The 20,233-nt window shown below is 47.4% G+C and overlaps 6 protein-coding genes across 6 annotated transcripts; 3 read left to right on the forward strand and 3 right to left on the reverse strand.

The window, feature by feature from the left end:
* Positions 1 to 775: 775 nt before the first annotated feature.
* LAJ45_02030 (uncharacterized protein) lies at positions 776 to 1,372 on the forward strand (the record flags this gene model as incomplete). Its single annotated transcript, XM_046111622.1, has 2 exons — positions 776 to 1,224; positions 1,304 to 1,349. 2 exons carry the CDS (start codon positions 776 to 778, stop codon positions 1,347 to 1,349), a joined length of 495 nt encoding a protein of 164 aa, XP_045975566.1.
* A 465-nt stretch (positions 1,373 to 1,837) lies between these two features.
* Positions 1,838 to 6,079, forward strand: LAJ45_02031 (uncharacterized protein; the record flags this gene model as incomplete). The annotated part of the gene is made up of 7 exons (XM_046111623.1): positions 1,838 to 1,859; positions 2,357 to 3,576; positions 3,642 to 3,986; positions 4,043 to 5,353; positions 5,413 to 5,579; positions 5,656 to 5,918; positions 5,985 to 6,079. The coding sequence occupies 7 exons, from the start codon at positions 1,838 to 1,840 to the stop codon at positions 6,077 to 6,079; spliced, it is 3,423 nt and encodes a 1,140-aa protein (XP_045975567.1).
* Positions 6,080 to 12,070: 5,991 nt separating this feature from the next.
* Positions 12,071 to 14,989, reverse strand: LAJ45_02032 (uncharacterized protein; the record flags this gene model as incomplete). The annotated part of the gene is made up of 5 exons (XM_046111624.1): positions 12,071 to 12,266; positions 12,332 to 14,588; positions 14,639 to 14,733; positions 14,796 to 14,908; positions 14,972 to 14,989. The coding sequence occupies 5 exons, from the start codon at positions 14,987 to 14,989 to the stop codon at positions 12,071 to 12,073; spliced, it is 2,679 nt and encodes an 892-aa protein (XP_045975568.1).
* A 999-nt stretch (positions 14,990 to 15,988) lies between these two features.
* Positions 15,989 to 16,438, reverse strand: LAJ45_02033 (uncharacterized protein; the record flags this gene model as incomplete). The annotated part of the gene is made up of 3 exons (XM_046111625.1): positions 15,989 to 16,035; positions 16,087 to 16,144; positions 16,199 to 16,438. The coding sequence occupies 3 exons, from the start codon at positions 16,436 to 16,438 to the stop codon at positions 15,989 to 15,991; spliced, it is 345 nt and encodes a 114-aa protein (XP_045975569.1).
* Positions 16,439 to 16,659: 221 nt separating this feature from the next.
* LAJ45_02034 (uncharacterized protein) lies at positions 16,660 to 17,697 on the forward strand (the record flags this gene model as incomplete). Its single annotated transcript, XM_046111626.1, has 5 exons — positions 16,660 to 16,691; positions 16,748 to 17,047; positions 17,105 to 17,184; positions 17,241 to 17,558; positions 17,621 to 17,697. 5 exons carry the CDS (start codon positions 16,660 to 16,662, stop codon positions 17,695 to 17,697), a joined length of 807 nt encoding a protein of 268 aa, XP_045975570.1.
* Positions 17,698 to 18,139: 442 nt separating this feature from the next.
* LAJ45_02035 (uncharacterized protein) lies at positions 18,140 to 19,292 on the reverse strand (the record flags this gene model as incomplete). The annotated part of the gene is made up of 3 exons (XM_046111627.1): positions 18,140 to 18,285; positions 18,348 to 18,908; positions 18,998 to 19,292. 3 exons carry the CDS (start codon positions 19,290 to 19,292, stop codon positions 18,140 to 18,142), a joined length of 1,002 nt encoding a protein of 333 aa, XP_045975571.1.
* Between the last annotated feature and the right edge of the window lie 941 nt (positions 19,293 to 20,233).

Below are 20,233 nucleotides of genomic sequence, written 5' to 3' on the forward strand. Positions count from 1 at the left end.
AACTTCTTTTCTTTTTGGATGATGTAACTACACTCCCGCCGCAGCACGGAGGTGGCTGCGTGCGATGATGTAGTGTGCTTCTAGGGTGGTGAGAGTAGCTGGATAGCAGATGTCTTGTCCGTCTACTATTGCAGCCACAGAGTGCAATAATACCGATAATGGGGATATGCTCACAGGTCAAGTGGTATACTGTCAAACATTGGCAATCCTAGTCCTCATGTAGGAGATCTATCTTCAGTAGTTGGTTGTCGGTGTGACTCTTTCCGTGAGCAGCGCCGCAGTCTTGCATTCCTGTGCGGTTAAACAAGCTGTTGGAGTGTGCTAGTTGCTAGTGGGATGCAGCCCAGAGCAGAGCCTCAGCTTGGTACCTTTTTAAAATTAGCTTGGAGAGACCTGCATGTAATATATAACGCGATAAGTCCCCCCCATCCCCTTTACAAAGATTGTCTTCCCTACATATTTGTACTTTACCTACTGTCGGGCTCGAGTATATCCATTCATCGAACTCGAATACCACCTACCTAGTTATATCTACAAGACTCAATATCGATTAAAAAAAAAAAACCAAATTTAAAGCAATATAAGCAGTACCTACCACATGCACATGCAATCCCACGTGCTACTCCGAGCCCTCGCCAGCCGCCGCTGCCTCTCCAAACCCCTCCTCCAGCTCCCCCGACGAACCCTACTACCCACACATGTACACCCACGACTGCAAACACAAGCTCAAGCACAAAAAAGAACCTACTTCTCTCTGACCCCCAGTACCTCCCACATGCCCACCATAACGCCCACCGTGCGCTCAACACTCATGCACGCGGGTGTGTCGCAGCTCGTCGGCGCGACGGTCATACTAGTGCTCCTCTATACGTCCGCATACGCCCTCGACTTGGCCCCCTCGCCGTTTGCCGGCCCCTCGCTACCACCAATGTCGACGCCCATGCTTGATGAAAGGCTGGGGGAGCTGGTGCTCCCGCCGGAGATGGATCTGGAGAATGACGCGCTGTTTGCGCTTATGGTGAGGTGTCGACCAGTGAGGTATGTTGCGCACATACGGGAGGCGCGGGAGGGGGCGGAGAGGGCGAGGGCGAGGGTGGGGGAGTTGGAGAAGGTGCTGGAGGGGACGGAGTGTGCGTGTAGGAGTGTGGAGGGGGGTGAGTTGAGGAAGAGGGTGAGGGGTGAGCTGAGGGAGGCGAGGAGGGCGGAGAGGGAGGTAAGGGAGAGGTGGGTGAGGTTGTGGTTGCTGGATTTGAGTGAGGGGGCGGCGAGGAGGAGGGGCCGGAAGAGGTGGGTGGGGGTGAAGAGGTGGATGGGGTGGGATTTGGAGGGGGAGTTGGAGGTGTTGGTGAAGGTGGGGTTGTTGAAGGTTTAGTGTGACTATAATTTCTTCTTTTTTTCTTCTTCTTTCCTTTTTTTTGTTATAATTCCCATGGTTTCCTGTGCTGTTTGGGTGCATTTGCATTTGCATGTCGGTATTGGAGTTTGTTTATATGTTGTTTATGTTGCATGTCGTTGATTGGTTGCGGATGAAGCCTGAACTTTTGAGTATTTGCTACATCCTAGCAGCAGTAGTAGTAAGTAGTACTAGCTAGATTAGTAGTAGACTTCTTATCAATAGGAAATACTATTGATCCTGACTGATTAGATCTTATTTTTTGCATAGAATTTAGCTATATTACGGTCATGTCTGTTCTACTTTTGGGGAGAGAGTTCTCATAGTATTGAAGGATTAGGCGCAGGTACACTCGGGGGGAGACAACTCGATTGTGCTAAAGAAACCAGTAAAGATGAGAGAGAGAAAGTGAGATGAATTGGAATGCTATCGTCATTGAGAGCTATGATACCAGCGGTGCAATGGTGTGAGCTACCAAGACAATCATGTATCGGTGTTGACCGGTGCACGCGACATCACTCGGCGTGGTCATTGTTCTGTTCTACAGAGCAGCAGGGGACAGGTCTAGCCGCGGTATGACACCTACTATACTCTTTGCATACCTGCGAATGTGGGTAGATAGTATGGAGAGTGCACGATAGCAGGCACAATCCCCCATCAGCATTCTATCCACTCTCTCCATTCCATTCCATCCCATTCAATCCATCCATTCAACGATACAGCCCATCTCGTGCTTAAGTTCATCATCCTCTCTCTCCCTCCCATCCCCATACCTATACTCACTCACTGCAATGCAATCATAACTCAAATCACAGCAGAAGTGGAAGAAGAAGAAGAAGAAGAAGCAGTAAAAGAAGCAGAAACAGAGGCAGAATAAGCACAAGAAGCACATACCTCACTTAACTCACCCACGCTCACTCGTCACTGCAAGTTGTGGCAACCTCCTTGTTGTGGCACCCCCAGCATACCCGCACCCGCATCCAGTACAGCACCCATCAACTCACGCCCACTACTTCCACCTCCCACACCCACACCCACCACCACAACCACCACACCCATCACCACCACAACCCCCCCCCCCCCACGCGCGCGCCCACAACCATGGCCACGCCCAAATCCCCCTCCCGCACGCCGACGACGACGACGCGCTCATCAACGGGATCCTCAACGGCGACGCGCTCGCCGGTGACGTCCCCGGCGACTTCAGTTTCGGCGACACCGTCGGCAAGGTAGCCGACGCCGTCGACTATGAGGACATCAGCGATGACGACCTCCTCCCCGAGGAAGAAGAGCCCGCCAACAACTCTGCCAACACTACGGCCGCCAATGATACCCAGCTGACCGAGGAGGATGCAGAGGGTGACGAGCTCTTCGACCTGATGAATGAGGGCGAAGCTCCGTCGGCAGCTCTCGGTGACGAGCTTGATGATCTGTTTGGTGACATGGACGCACTTGAGGACTCTGGCGGGGGCGGTGGGGAGCTCGACATGGACATGAGCCTAGACTTCGGCGGTGTCGAGGTTGCGGACGGTGGCAGCGGCAGCGGCAGCGGCGGCGGCGGTGGTGCTGGCGCTTCCGGGCAGCTATACGACGGCGAGGCAGCGAAAGCAGGGGCTGCGCTCTTCAAGGATATCGACTTTGGGATGAGCCCCGGGGAGATGATGGAGTCTACACGAACCGAACAAGAGCTCGTGAAGCAGTACTTTCCCGACTTTGAGCCCCACAAGATCCTCAGCTTCAACTCCCTCTTCAAGAGTAAGCCAGCTACCCTCAGTACCGTCCTCCCAAAGGCGCCCAAGGTCTGCGTACCCACAAAGATCAACCTCGAGATGGCGCCCGACGACTCTGTTATGTTCTCCAAGGGCGCTGCCGGCATCAAGGGGTATGTCGAGCGGGATGACGACGAGCGACGGGCAAGGATCATCATCATACCGCCGCAAATCGAGGAGATTGAGTCAGATGAAGAGGAGGAGGAGGAGAAGCCGGATCCAGAGGAGGCAAAGAAAGATGCGTCGTTTGAGCGGGACCTGGTCCTGGCCTGCGACGATTGGGACAGCAAGATTGAGGCGATTCTGGCAACGCCGCCGCCATCGTCGCCGGCGATGCCGAAGCGGGATTTGGACGACGATGATGCGGAAATCGATGTGGTCGAGATCCGGAATGAGAAAAACCGGCCGGAGAAGGTTTGTGGTGTTCTGCTGGCTCCCGGTTAGAAGGGTGTTGTTTCGTGTGCTGAATCTCTGTGTAGCGGGTTAAGATTGACCAGTTCCTGGACCAATTACCGGACTCGTGGCTGGACGAGGATGCAATTTTTAATGGAAACCTCACGTCTATCTCGGCAAAGGTTACGTTGGACTTGAATGATCCATATCTTCTGGTGGATATCCGCCAGCCCAATGAAATTCGGCGAACACGGAAGATTGGTGGTGAGTTCAAGAGAAGGGTCAACAAGGACCTTACTCAGAGATACAATATCAGCAACGACGAGGCCTACGATCTACTGAAAGGGAACCACCAGAACAAGGTCAGAAGCACTATCGGGCAGCTTAATATCGAGCACAGTATGCCCGCATTGAGATTACAATCACCATACGTAAGTCAAATCCTTGCTCAAACCCGCATTTTGATCATTACTAATATTAGATATAGTACAAAACCAAGCTCTCTATCAAAGAAGCCCGCTCCTTCCACCGTCCCAGCCTCCATTTCCATGTGAATCAGGAAATGCGCTTCTCTAAGATCAAGAGCCGTAAAAAAAAAACCTGGCGCGGCAAAGACATTCAAACGGTTCTTGCCACAACCAAAGACATCTCGCTCATGGACAATTGCAACTTCATTCTTCTCGAGTACTCGGAGGAATACCCTACCGTCATGTCAAACTTCGGAATGGGCAGCCGTCTCATCAACTACTACCGCCGAAAGGGTCCCGACGACGAGTCACGACCAAAATACGATATTGGTGAGACCCAGGTACTAATGAGTCAGGACAGGTCTCCGTTCTGGAATTTTGGAACTGTTGACCCGGGAGAGACGGTTCCGACGCTGTACAACCGCATGAGTCGTGCCCCGATCTTTAAGCAGACACCAAAGAGCACTGACTTTCTTGTCATTCGGAACACGCACGATAATCAGAGCCACTACTTCCTCCGCACAATCCCACACATATATGTAGTGGGTCAGCTCCTTCCCGTCACTGATGTTCCAGGTCCACACTCCCGTAAAGTCACAACAGCGGCCAAGAACAGGCTAAAGATGGTTTGCTACCGTGTTGTGAAGCGGAAAGAGGGTAAAGCCATTGCAGTCAAGGATATATCTGCACATTTCCCGGAAAACAATGATCTACAAAACAGACAGAAGATCAAGGAATTCATGGGATACCAAAAGAGCAGCGGTCTCTGGGAAATGAAACCTGGCGAAGTCGTCCCCGACGAGCCCGCTATCCGCGCCATGGTCAAACCTGAGGACCTCTGTCTTCTTGAGGCTATGCAAGTCGGCGTTCGTAACCTCGCTGACGCTGGTTATGCAAAAACTGTCGAGGATGAAGAAGACGATGATAAAGACGGTATGAGTCTCGAGACCCAGCTCACCCCCTGGGTCTCTACAAAGAATTTCATCAACGCTACACAAGGTAAAGCAATGTTACAGCTCCATGGTGAAGGTGACCCCAGTGGCCGTGGTGAGGCATTCTCATTTGTTAGAACCAGCATGAAGGGAGGTTTTAAGGCCGTCGGCGAGAGTGTCGAGGAAAAAATGGACAAAGCCCGCCTCAAGGAGCTCGGCGGGCATTCCTACAACGTTGCCCGTCAGCAGCGTCAGTATGAGGAAGCAATTGACCAGATCTGGCGCTCACAGCACAGAAGTTTATCATCAACTGAGCCTCCAGACCTTGAAATCGAGGACGCCCAGCGTGACGAGCACGTCGACGACCTCTTCGAAGAAGGAATGACACCCCGCAGCCAGGTTGTTACACCAGGCGGCCCAAGCCCTGGCTTAACCCCGATGACGAGACAATGAGTCAGTTCTCCCGCTTCAGTGCCACCAACCAGCGCAATAAGGTGCTCAAGATTGTCCGCCGCGTCCGCAACGATAAAGGCGAGCTTGAGAACAAAGTCGAGCTAGTCACCGATCCCAAGGTGATCCGACAGTATCTCCAGCGGCGGCGGGATCTTGAGGCTGAGAAGACCCAGTATGTACCCAAACGGAGGCAGACGAGGAAAAAAACGACCCAAAGGAAGAAGAAAGTTACTGACCCCGCATTGTAGAGTCGAGAATATCGTCCCTACCGGTAACGACGAGGAGGACCAGAGGAACAAGAAGAGGCTGCTGATCGAGCTTCAGAGATTACAAAGGAATAAGGAAAGGAGAGAGGCGAGAGAAAGACAGGGCAAGAAGGGGAGCTTTAGTACTGGTGATGTAATGTCGCCGGAGGCCACAACACCTGGCTCCCCGATGACTATGATGCCGGTTCCAGGAAAAACTGCTACTACGAGGAAGTGTGCGAATTGTGGGCAGGCGGGGCATATTCGTAAGAGATTATCTGTCATCTTTGTTTAAGCTAATCAACGAACTCAAATGCTAATAGATGGTACAGGTACAAACAAGAAACTGTGCCCCAAGCTGAATGGGACCTGGGCGGAGCTGGGGATGAGCCCGCCTGCACCCGCAGGCACGCCTACAGGATCTTAATTCGATGTTTTGAGGAAAGCCGTTTTATTAATTAGGGGTATACAGCTATTCACAGCTGCTATGGGGTTTGGGGTATTTGTTTCTTCTTTTTTTATTTATTTATTTATTTTTTTCGCTGGGGTATTATTGTAGTCACTTTTTTCTCTACTTCAGATTGTTACTCTTATTTCTTTCAAATGGGTCGTACGGCGTCGATTGGGGGGGCAGAATGTTCTCGCGTGTTATTTTTCCTTTTTCCTTTTTTCTCTTTTGCTTTTAAGTGTACCTTTACCTCCAGCCTGTGTTTGAGGGTTTTCATTACTCGACTTATTCCCTTGCATTGTTAGCAATAGGCTAGCGATTTACTTATGGTTTTCTTTTAGAGTTTCTTGTACATTAACATGGGTAAAATAAATAGGAATAATAGCCAGTTCATCATAGTGCTGGACATTGGTTATAAGACTGGTGTATCCACACTAAAAATGAGACTGCTCATTCGACAAATTTTGGAGAAACGCACATGCTAGAGAGATATTATCCCTGGGCCCTGTATCGGCTTTATGGAGCTGGATGCCATCAATCTGGTAGGTGGGAGCGGAACGGGGTAAAGAAGCTTCACGCAACAGTTTACCTATTTAAGGCTACCCATCATTAATGTGGGACTGGGGCTGGAAGATATGAGGCCCGAAACCTCTTTGGGAGCTGTACCCCGCGGCTTTTGAGCCTTGTTGTGTAAAATAAAAGGGTCTCCGGGATCAATTATAGGGCAATAACTGGCCAATGTGTGCCAAACTGTGTCTGATTCGATTGTAGAGTCGGATTGAATCAAGGCACTGATTATTTAGAGAACAAGTTATACTCCTTGGACCCCACTGGTCGTGACCAATCTATCAAATTGATTATGATATCAGTCAATAATGACTCAATATAGGTGGAGTTCTTTCTTTTTCTTGAACTGTTTTATAGATCATTAATCAGCCCCGTGAGCTACCATGATTGAGGTCGATTGAAAACTGACTAGTTAGTCGAAGGGGATCGGTTCAAATCGACCTCCACGAGAAAAAAAGGTCCTTATTGGTCACCAGCCATCACTCAGATGCCCAAGATGATGCGTGTATCTTTTCCGTGAAGCGCGCCCCCACTAACAGGGCATTAGCCTAATCTCATGCGTTCCGCAGCTGGACGCGGTGATATTCAGTAAATCTAACCGCCTACGCGCTGTGGACTTACCAGAATAAGGTTTAGCGAGCGGTTCACGGAGCTAGGGTTAGGTTTATAACCAATAATCTGTCTGGGAAGAATCTGATGCAGCGCAGGCCCGACGTCTTGGCACCAGCTGTTTGGGTAGTAGCGCAATTGTTACCACATATGGTTAAGTTGTTGCCGCTTTTGTGCTGCTACACTGCAACAGATTCCGGAGATCATTTCCTTCTCACTATGGATTATACATGTACTCGCGTGTAGGGGAAAGAACCAGAAAATGCAAATGTCGATTTTGTATGGCAGATCGGCGCCACTCTATACAAATAATCCCTGCTTTCTCACTTGCATTTTCTGGTTCTTTCCCCTACACGCGAGTATGTTGGTGTCCATATCATGCCTGAGACTTTGATTAGAGCGTTTTGGCAGCACCTGCGTTTTCGGATTTTGGGCTCGGGTTTTGAGCTTTTGGGGGCTATCCACACTAGCACTATGCTGAATTTATCTTCACTCGCAAGTATAGGCTACTATGAGACAGCATCGAAAACTGAGTTTGTAGTGTCATGTTTCGATGTTAATATTGATATGTTGCCATCAGAATTAACTAGCACCGTAGAACAGCCAATAATATAAGGAGAAATGACTTTTGACCCCCCATGCCTGTCACCTTCGTTTGGGGCAACGTTTCTTCTCGGCGGGTATGCAAACTTCCTGCAAGAGATCATTGGATTAGTCTGCCCAGTAGGATGAAGAGGACTGGGGTCGGCCTGGCAGTGTTTTTTTTTCCTGCAGCATCATCCGAAAAAGTGGTTATGCATATATGGTGTAGGGCTCGTAATTGGGAAAAGATCAAAGATCTAGAACAATACATGCTTAAGGTGTCGTTCTATAACCAAGGTCCACATTACAAGGATCTGTACTTACATGTATATACATACATGTACTTGTCTACAATGGCCCGTTTTGCGGACCTGGCCTCGGAGATTGGGTTTTTTTTACATACATGTAACTCCTGCCACCTCGTATCAAGTGAGCCATATATTCATTCGCCTTTGGTTCTTGAAAGAAGAATTTTCATCCATAAAAAGTTCAATATACCACTCCAAATGACTACCGCCAACTTCCCCACCGGGTACACCGTTAATATTGGAAATCACGATGATAATGTTATGGGTAGGAACGTAAAACCTGAGTGTCCTTTCTTAGTTTGAAAACCCCCTAAAAGATGGTTAGATTTTCTAAAATAGGCGATTTGAGGCAGTGTTTTATCAAGTACAATCCTTTGCTCTGATTGGAAAATCTACCAAAAATGGCAACTATATCAATCCCCAATGACCAGCATACTGAACTAAGATAAAAAGTAAAAAGTATATCCATAAGGTGAGAAAGCCCTTATACTATTAGTTGCCGTGGCCCAGTAGAGTTGGAACCCGAGAGAGTTCGGATTAACGCACATTATGGGCCGGGCTCCCACCCTCGTCTTTTACCACGGCACAATCCACCCTGCAGCCTCTGGTAAAATCATTTCGACGTGGCTAGTATTGGGGATGTACATCGCCTTTATCAATTGAGGCACTCTAGCTCTATCATAGCTGTCGAATCAAATTATGAGTTACACATCTACGTGCATATGCCACATTATATACAGCGTAATAAAGGCGGGTGAAATCATTACTATGCCGAGTAGAATGTGGTATTGTATTTGGCCTGGGCTGGTCTTTGAACATTTCTATTTGTAAGTATTGTATATTTCCGTAGTAGCTTATTGTTGTTGTAGTTTAGTGATCAGATAACGCTGGTAATAATTCGTGCCCAGACATTTGTATTACACTGGTGTCCTGCAGCTGCGCAGGCACTGCGCAGGTCAGGTAAGCAGTAGAGTAATAACTCGCACGTGAAAGCTAGGCATAACAAAGACCCGGGCATTGGTACCAGAGGGCTGGTACCGTACATGTATGTGTCATATTATCTACGCCGAATTATAGTAGATTTATGATATTCGGGGCAGAGGTAGATAACGCTTAGCACGCGTATCGATTGGTGGAAAAGGAAACCTGCATTTTCCGGTACTCTACTATTTGGGGTACCGGTACATAGATCCAATCTAGATCTCACACACATCCCTCCGTGCGTTTTCACGACCGGGAGCTAGTAGGCAACTCTTACTCGGTAGTACACCTAACCCTCACTCCGTGAACCTCTTTTGCTGTGAAGTCACCTTCTATGACCCCTCCTATACCTATTCCACAATCTGTAGGTAGCTAGATTTCTGTCACGCCGTCGCGGGCCTAATATGTCTCCCTTTTTGCTCTGACGAACGAAGGGATTAATTCGGCGGCTCGCACCACCAATGCGGGACTCGTCCTAACGCACGAACCACCACCACCACCAGGCCTAAGCAGTTACAACTGCTCAAGCCTGGTGGCGGTGGTGGTTCATACGGTTTTGACATAATTACATTTAAATCTACTTTTGATACAGCCCAACCACCCTTACAACTTTTTTTCTGTCACCAACACCCTTTATAATAACACTCCTAGTCCTTTATAATCCACGTAGACACCGCTTCTTCATTCTTATGCACCTCTCTCACAAGCCATAAACATTCTAGGACTTGATATTTTAAATGTTGGGTGTGTGCACTTCTATCCCTTCCGCCCAGGACGGCGGAGCGCCCTATGCGATGGCGTTGACGGGATCGGATAAGGCAAGGTCTGCCCAACAGGGTGAAAAATCTTAATGGTATATATATAGGAAGTCGAATGGTCTTTTTTTGTAGAATTGTCCACTCTTCAGAGAATCGTCGTGGGACCTCCCTCTGACCCGGGAAAACGTGGGTTTGGTTTTAGGTGCGCGAAATGAATTGGGTTTTCTTGCATTTCTTCCGGGTCCCCGGGTGTATTTTGGGGAGCAGTTTTCAAGATCTTTCTTTCATGTTGTTTTTATATCGAAAGGCCATGAAGAAGGGGCGTTAAAGTCACTGAGTCTGGGAAATTTGGAGGAGACATTGACGAAGTGTATTATAAAGGGTGCCGATAACAGAGAAAAAGGTGTAAGGATGGCCTGATATGTGTATCTCAAGGAGATTTCATCTAACTATGGGAAATATCAATAATATGCTTTTGAGGGGGACGTTGGAACCTTTAATACTCATCGAGCCTTGGAACCCATAGATCTTAATCCCTCTCCAAGCACTCCCTGCATGGAGAAAGATTGATGATAGCAGATAGTCCCTCGGACGAAGCACAGAACAAAATGGTACAGACCCAATACTATGAAAGCAGGGAGCCCCTTGCCGGATGAAAGATGACTCTATCTGAGCTGGCAGATCAGAGAAGCGGGGCAGGCCCAATCAATATGATGCGGCTGTCATCACCAAGTGCAAATCATACTTTAAGTGTTTCCAGCAAATCTAGGGGTGTTCACCAGGATGTGGGGGTGGGCTTGTGCATCCCATAGCGCAACGTTCTTCACAGTTAGCCACACGAAACCTCGAATAACACTCCGATATCTGAGTGTGTTATTTATCGCCAGGAATGCTGACTAACTGTATCATGTTGTGTACGTTCCGATCTGTTTTGCTTTGCTTCAGGCGCCAGTATCATCGAATATCTGAATACGAGGTGGATGCGACACGTGCAAGACAGCACGTTAACTAGCGAGGACCAGAATGGGGCCAAGGGTTTAAAGTAAGTTTTGATGTCCAACAAAGCAAATAAAAGCGGGGGGGGATATTTTTCTTCGCTTCTTGGTGTGTCGAGTAGCGAAGATAATTGCTCTAGCTATACTTTGTTTGAACGTTTTGGTTTAATTTTGGTCCTCGCTAGCTATGCAATAGGATCCAGCTGCACTATCCGAGACAATCCCAGCAAATAATAAGTAATCGTCTTGTGTTGAAGCGTCCTAGCGGTGGCTATTTTTTCTCGATCAGAGGCGTATAACTATGGCTTCATAGTCCATCACTCGGCCACCCTACCTTGCTCCGACTGGTGCCGAATGAAAAACTTGATCTTGGGGAACAAGTGTGAGTAGAGGAAATATTGTGACACGTCACCCATGTCGGATGGGGAGCCTAACCGCAGTGCATTAGGTCCACTAGAGAAACACTTGGGGTGAGCAGACACTTTCTGTCACAGCACAGTTAAAAAAAAAAAAGAAGGAGATAGGTTCCCCTGTTTCTCGGCACATTTGCATTGCCATTTATGTCGAAAAAACGTTTGAGAGTCCGCTCTGGGTCTAACAGTGCTATTGCCATAGACCGCCTATCATTATTTTTTCGACAGTCCGCTTTTCTTTTTTTCTTTTCGAGTGATTGTGCTATGGCAGGATCGAATTTTTTTTTTTTTTTTTTGTTTAATTCATTAATTGCTGGCAGGATCGAATTGTTTAGTGTGTGTGCTGCTTGAGAAACATTAGCGTTGATTCCTGACCATGACGCTCTTCCTAGAGGACCATACTCTCGACGACCTCTGACGTCGTTTCAGGATTTCCCTTTAATTGCTTTAATTGGTGCTTCAGGGAATACTTATCCTGCTCTCCGTTTTTTCTTGGAGCAACAACACCAATTGCACTAGTGTCTGGAATCGAAGTCATGGGGCCTAGGCGACGTCGTGAATCGGGGTCAGGGGCTTCGAACTAACAGGTGGCCCGAAGCCTCCAGAATAAGTGTGGCCGCTCTTTGAGTAAAATTGCTGGTGTCACAATGTACATACTATAGGAACCGATTACTTATGAGAAATACAAACTAAATTTACACGAAACACAAAACACGCTTTTTGACCGTTATCTACCCCATAACCAAGATCTGGTCGTTCAATCACTATCATCACCGAGTCCGATCCATTCATCTTCGTTGCTCCCATTTTCCATCTCCACGTCTTCCTCTTCCTTCTCCTCGTCGGATTCTCCCTTTTCTGTTATCATCTTTTTATCCGGAGACCCTAATGGGGCTTCCCTGGGTACGGGCGCTGATAAGAGGAACTCAAGCGTGTAAACATTTTCATCGGCACTGGAATGGAAAAGTCAGTCGATGAGCCAAACGAGAGGATAGGGTGAATTCATCAATAGACTCACAGCCTTGCCAGTTCACTCTGGATTCTCTGCACACTTTTTGCCACACTCCTCATTTCCGTCTCGAACTCTCCTCTCCGTTCTTTAATCACCCTACCGTGCTTACTCAAAACTGCCTCTACCCATAGTAGTGCAAATTCAACATGCGGCGTTTCCTCCGCCATCTCAGCAACGAATCGTAGCAGTCTAGCCAGGTAGACTGCTGGGAGCTCTCGAACTACCAGCTTAATATCCTCAGGAGGGATAGCCTCGTATACACGGTGGATAAGGTATCTCTCATTGAGTCTGAAGGACATCACCAACGCCTTTACATAGTCCTTTTCAGCAAGTGTAGCTGCGGGGGTTACATCGACGTCGAGGTCAAAGGGATCGAAAATGGCTACATTGTCAAGAGAGTATACTAATAGGCCCTCTGTTGAGGCTGCAGCGAAGGACCTGCCCGTGGGAGAAAACGCGACATCTGCAATACGTATCTCGGGCCGCACTTTGCGTTGTGACAAGTCACCACGAGAAGCACCGGGGAGAGTACGGTCGATACGGTCTTCGAGATCAGAAGCTTCACCTTGATCATCGATGAGATCTAATGGGCCAGCTTCTGTTAAGTTCTTTGAGTTGAGGAATTCCTGGGTACCGTCGATGGATAAGTTGACAGAGACAGTGAATTTCCGAACCAAACTACCAGAGGCAATGTCGTATAGACAAATGTACTTGCTGTTTCCAGCGGCGAGAACACATGCTCCATCAGCAGAGTAGCAAAGTGTGTTGAAATGCTTTGTACCAACAGCATTGGCAGCGGTAGTACGGTCTGTTACTTTTCGTCCTCCAGAGATATCCTTTCGTCCATCGATATGACCAATTTGCTCAGCGTTCTCAACATCCCAAAATGTGAGCTGTCCATCAAGAGTGCTAACTGCAATCTGCTGGGCGTCAGGTCGGAAAGAAACCTTGAGTACATCGGTCTGCTGCTGCAACGGCTCACTTGTCTGGGTTCGGGAGAAAATATTCCAGATTCGTACGGTCCTATCCCAGGAACCGGAAACAAGATTTTGCCCGTTCGGTGCGAATGAAAGTGTTGAGACTGGGCCTTCGTGCCCAGAGAGCTGTTCGAGGAGTTGCCCAGTTTGTACACTCCAGAGATGAATATCAAAACTATCCAAACTGCCAGCGCAGACAACCTCGCCAGAAGGATCGACTGCAAGACTTGAGAACTGAAGTCTGCTCGGAGCAGTGAATGTTCGGAAGTTTCTGTATCGAATTAGGTCCCATGCTCGGACACTGCCATCGAGAGAGGCAGTAAAAAGAACGTTCCCACGCTTAGCAAATTCGCAGGCTGTAACGCCAGATGTATGTTCTGTGAATGTGACAATGCAGAACCCTGATTGTGCGTCCCAGACCTTGATCTTTCCATCATCGGCGGTGGTGATGATCCGCCTCCCATCCGGTGAGTACACCAATGAATTCATTGCGTCGAAGTGGCCTTGCTGTTTGAGAATATATGATTCTGATTGCCATTCCCATACAAGTAGTTGACCTAACTTTGAAGCCCCAAAGGCGAGCCATTCACCGGTTTTGTTGACAGTCACAAAGTCAATCCCTTGTTGGGAGATACTCAAGGTGTGAATCATATTGAAGTCTGGCATTTCATATAAACCAAAAATACCTGAATCAAATCCGACTACCAGTAAATTTGAATCCTGATGAAATGTGGCGCACTTGACCTTTGCGTGATTTTGTTGGAAATAGTGTTTTTGCGTGATCATCCACCTCTCTGGCCTCTCTTTTACCTCCTCCATGTCTTCGTCTCCATCCTCCCTTGCTGGTGGCTGTTTCCACTTCCATTCAAACAATGCGCCATCCTTGCCTACGGTATAGATCGTTTCCTGATCCTTAGAGAAGTAGGAGCCAATGACCGCATCTTTATGCCCCGCCAAACTAGTCGGTACGAATCCCTCCATGGGATTTAACGAGAACACTTTTGCCGTCAAATCTTTTGACGCAGTTAGAAGAAACCTCGAGTCACTAGACCAGGTAATGCTATTCACGACATCGTAATGCCCTACGTATTCTCTGTGTTTAACGAACGGCGCGAACTCCCGTTCTTCATCGACATTGGGTGTACGCCAGACTTGGATTTTGCGCCCCACGGCGACAGCAAAATGTTTACCATCTGGTGAGAATTTCAGGTCGGTAACCTTTGATTTGAAATTGAAGTAGTGCAGGGTGGTACGACGGATGAAATTTGTGAGGATCGCCCTGCCATCTACAATTGCGTCAGAAACTGTATTAGAATTAGGATAATTTGTGAGAGACCTTCATCAACCGTAAGTAATAATGTCCCTTGAGGCGAAAGAGCTAATCTTGCGATGTTGTGCCGGTGCTCGAAACTAAAGGTGAAGGACTTATTGCTGCGAACCCGGAAATCAGTAACATTTCTTCCAGCGCACGCATGAGGAGTTGATAGGCGCACTTGACGAGGTCGAAACACGAAACCCTGTTTCCTACTGGCGAAAGTAGAGAGTTTCCATCTGGTGTGAAGACGAGATTTCCGCGACAGTAAACCGTGCCGAGTAAATTTGCGAACTGGGGGGATTATTTTTTAGCAATCAATTGAAAAGAGAAAGCGAGAAACTGGGAGAAACTTACGTTGAAACCGACCTTCATTTTTGGTAGCAATGGGTAAAATGATGGTTGATTGGGTGTTTCTGGCACTGAGCTTAGGAACTTTTTTTTGAGGCTCTGTCGAAGTTTTCGATAAGTAGGGTAACCATCGGTAGTCAATTGCGCGAAACCCTAACCCACTTTGGAGGTGCCTGAGCTGTTTGCGATTTGGAGATTCTATCTTTAATCTTGGGCCTTGATTATTAATATATTGCCTCTGGCAGTTGTTATAAATCACTAAAAGAATATAGGAAATTGTTAGCGTCTGACCAACTCATTGCGATGACCTCCGGCGTGCATCATGAGATGTCACTAAGCTAATAACCGGAAACATTGCTATAGCTGTACATTGTTTAGCTGATATGGCCCTTCTGAGCCTAGCTAAGGAATATGTGGCCACGATACATGTAGTTATAGTACCACTGCTATTATGAGTGAATATTTCACTATAGAGCGAAAGTAGAATTATTGGAAAAAGGTATTGCTGGCCAGGCTAATAAAACTCCTTCCGTATTTCTGTAATAAATTATAAAGTAATTAATTCTTCAAGCTGTAAAATGGTATTGTGGTGAATTAAGCAACCCTGTCTCTTTATACCTTGGCATTCCTGCGTCTATCATCAATAACTACCAGGAATTACATGTAATAATTCGCCAAGGATTTATATTCTAGTCGTAAACTTCCAATATCAAATATATCTACATATGCATTAGTACATGTAATTAGTTGATTTGAATTGTCAAAAGCACTATGAGAACCGGAGATGTCACAAGTAAAATCATTACTTCTGCTTCAGAATTAACTGACTTATAAAGGAGCCTCGAAAGAACCTAAAATTATGCGGTGTGCTTATCAAGAGCCCACTCTGATTACAAAATAGGTATCTCGTAAAGCCTCCTTAGGAAAGAAAAATAAGAAATGCCTTTATGTGCACCCAAAATATTACCATGAAACCACTTGTTTATAACGCCGTCCAATCCATAAGTGAGCATGCTGCTAGCTTCAAGCCGTTGGTGTATCATGGAAAACGACTAAGATAAAGCGTGGATCTGGAAGACTAGTCAGCTCAGGCACAGTAATTTAAGGACATTAATAACTACCTGGTACGATAACCAACTCGTGCCTCTTCGTTCTGACTCTCAAAAGTTTCAAATCGTCCTAGGAGCGAATCAGTAAGTGTTTCTTTCACACCCGCTATGTTTATAAACATACCTCATCATCCATACCACCGACCATTTCCTCGGCGCTCTTAACAAACTTCCAAACCATCCCCGCATACTCTCCGATGAGAGATTCCGAATTCCTATTGGCGGCAATCGAGCCGGAAGAGCGGATAATGGAGCCTGAAGACCGATCAAGAATAATGAGTGACTGCACAGACTGCTTTTGAGATATGCGAGCCAGGAGAGACGTCAGTTCGTCCTCAGTAAGCGAGGGACCCAGAGAAGACATTTAAGATTCCAAGCTATTGTCGGAGCTCGTGGAGATTTAATTATTGAGCGTTCGCGATGGAGGTGTAGCTTTCCATAATTTAGGGAGCCAAAAAGCTCCAATGTCGTTGCTGCTACCCTGCCAAGCACCCTGCACGTGTCCCTACACCCCACCTATCTGTAGCTCCCCGCCCCGTAACCAACACCTCCTATTCAACTCTTTGTTTTTCAAAAACAAGCTCAATGTCTTCCCCGGACCCATTTGATTCCGCCCTGTAGGTTATTACTAAAGTTCTATAATTGAACCATAACTTGCTGACGACTACCATAGCGATCTCCTCCGCCGTCTTAACCCTAAACACACGGCCAACAATGTCAACGCATTGATAAATCTGGTTCCCGACCTTACCGAAGAGCTCCTTTCTTCCGTCGATCAACCGCTTCAAGTTCAACGTTGCAAAAAGACTGGACGGGACTATCTCCTCTGTGATTACAACCGTGATGGAGATTCATACAGGTCCCCGTGGAGCAACGAGTTTGATCCACCTTTGACCGATGGAACTCTCCCCAGTGAGAAGGTCCGAAAGATGGAAGTCGCTGCTAACGATGCCTTCGATATCTATCGTGAGCTGTAAGCTATATTCGAACGAAATTTTTGGTCTAGGTGAAGCTGACAGGGGTGGCATAGATACTACGAGGGTGGGGTCTCAAGCGTTTACTTCTGGAACTTGGATGATGGCTTTGCTGGTGTTGTTCTTTTGAAAAAATGCAATTTGCCACCTTGGACTACACTTAAAACGTTGCTCAAGCTAATTCGGACACAGCTGTTTCGCCATCAAACAAGTCCATCGGTTCCTGGGATTCTATTCATGTTTTTGAGGCAACCGACAGAGCTCGGACAGCCCACTACAAGCTCACATCTACCGTCATTCTAAATATGATCAACGGCGATGAATCCTTGGGCGAGATGGATCTTTCCGGTAACATGACTCGACAGATCGAACAGACCTTGCCGGTCGATGACGATTCCTCGCACATCGCGAATATCGGCAAGTTGGTAGAGGATATGGAGCTCAAGATGAGAAACTTGCTCCAGGAAGTTTACTTTGGAAAGGCGAAAGATGTTGTTGGTGATCTTAGGAGTATGTATATCTTCCTTTAGGTGTCGCTGGTTTTTGGAGATAGCTAACATTGACTGCTTCAGGTATTAATTCCTTGACAGAGGCACAGAGGGATAGATCTGTACACCAAGAGATGATTACCTCTATGGGAAAGCGGTAAGGATTAATGGCGTTATAGAAGGCGATACACACCGGCATAGTGCAAATATACATTTTATTGAATCAGGGGAAACATAATTGACTATTAGAAGCTGTTCGGCCACCCGTGATCTAAGACTAAATTAATCATCCTTTCCTTAAAATCCAGAATTCTCCAACCCCCATTTCTCTATATTCATCCCTTTTATTGTTTTATTCCATCTGGAATACCAGGTTTTATTCGGCCGGTCAGCATCAATACCGTGTTTTGTACCTTTCTATTCGATCATACAGAATCACTCGAAATCCCAGAAGCTTGAGAGAAATACATGGTTGGCTCATTGGGTCTGGACTGAATTTCCACGGGCTAGTCTATCCCCCCCTATAATACAATATCCGTGCTCTGAAACACAGTACCTAAAAATGCAAAGAAATATGAACATTCTTACTACCTTGTACGCCGTTTATTTCTTCTTTGATTTCCCTTTAGTGGTGAACGGTACTCCCATAGACATGAGAAGTAGCTTTGCATCCCGATCGGTCTTTGCAGAGGTGTGGACAGTCACATGCAAACCTGGAACCATTCTTGAGGGGTACATATCATAATTTACTACGCCAAGTCAGCGATTTAATCATTCGATGGCCCAAACACTGTGGGGATGGGGTTCCCACCTTCAATCTCCGGGAAAAGAGAAACAGCCTCAGGTGTAAATCCAAAACTGATGTTTCCCGTTGAGTCTCCAGACTTCATCGACACACCATCGTAATCCTTTATCCTTGGCAACACAACATCGATCAAGGAGCTCATAAATCTATACGCCAGCGGCCCCTTGACAGTGCTTGTAACCGCACACGCCTTCTGCGCACGCAACTCAAAAGCAGCAATGTTGACCTTGGAGTAATGCACGGTTGCCCTCGCACCAGTGATGCTCTGCACCACCATACCGGCTGCATGAAGGAACGCCGAGTCCTTCAGCGCATCACGTACCATCGTATGCACCGTGATACCAGTCAGCTTTGGCAGATTTCGGTGCGTACGAGGCCGGGGCGCCGGGTAGAGCGCCGTCCTCCCAGGCGGTGGGCGGGTCCCACGTCCGGCATGGTACGGGGATGAATCGTCCCACTCTCGGTGACGGAACGAGTAGTCGCGGGGCTGGTACCCCTTTGGCAAGTGAACATATGTCATTGTCAAAAGGTCCGGAGCTAGAGTTGTGTAGTAATGATCCTGGAGACCTGTGATACCCCCCACACCAGGTAATTTTAATTATCCCAATCCCAATTCCAATTGTGCGCTTTCAGACTGTGAACAGAGTAGGACCTACGCTCAGAAGTAAATGGCCCAGGCACGAAGAGTCTCGAGTTGGGCGCCGATGGCTTGGGAGGCTGTACGGGCGAGAACGGACCCCTGTAGAATCGCGGCGGGCGGAATTGATACCGCGCCCTCTTCCTTCCGGCGATCTTGGACGGCGACGACGCAGACACCTTGAGTGCCGCTGGGAGCGGAAGTGCGGTATTAACGGTCGAGGTGAACTGCCGACTGCAAGCAGGGAGAAGTACCCGCCGGCTGAGGGGGCTTCCCCACGAGAGCAATGAGGTTCCGGGAACTCGGAGGGCCATTATTGGTTATGTGGGGATTGGTGGGGTTGGATAGCTGTGGTGTTGCAGAAAGAAAAATCGCGAATAGCGGATTGTGGGGTGTTGATTATATAATCCTCACGAGATGTCACTCGACCGGTTGGCGACGTCGTTTATAATTTATGCGGTGTCGACACATGGCCATGATCCATGGCCTCTGCAAGGGTTGCTCGCAACGTTTCCAAGATGTCACAATGGCCGTTTACGATATCAGATCTCTCCCGGACCAGAGATGCCTTCGGGACATGCATAAAGCACAGCAACTAACAGATACAATAGAATTTGTGAGCGCACGTTACCGTTTGACCCCATTGGAAACGATATAGTTGATGCAAGCTTAAAAGATTGGCTTCCCCGCCATATCCAGGAAGTGTTTATACAATTGGTCAATTTTGTCGGGAACGAATCGGAAGGGTACCAAAATGTTCGATAGACAGGGGTATTGGTTAACGGCCAAAAGAGAAGTGATATGTATTTTCCTGGTTGATTGGTTGACAAACACATGCTCGCTGTTGCGCTTATTTCGCCATTGACCTCCAATTGCTTGTAGAATACATATGTACGTATATAGTACATGTTTGAAGAAAATCAGAGGAGAGGGAGATAATTTGTTCCTACGTTTTATTCGTCAATTTAAGAGGTCTCTGGGTTGTACTTTGCTCTCTGCCGTATTCTGACACGATTTATCGACTCTTGATATGACATGCTACCCCTACGTAGTGACCTATATTGGCTGACTCCCATACTTTAAGTTCTGACAACTGGTAATGACCGAGTGGATGCATGCAGCACGACGCTTCATGCCGGTATACCCCCCTTCTACTCCACGTAGCTAGATAGAGTCGCTCTATTAGAAACTCTAATTTACGCCATGATACTAGTGCTGGAGACAATTAGACGAGACCATTTTAGACTAAGTCTTG

This window comes from Morchella importuna, assembly GCF_003444635.1.
Source record: "Morchella importuna strain M04M26 chromosome Unknown Morimp01GS003, whole genome shotgun sequence".
Lineage (NCBI taxonomy): Eukaryota > Fungi > Ascomycota > Pezizomycetes > Pezizales > Morchellaceae > Morchella > Morchella importuna.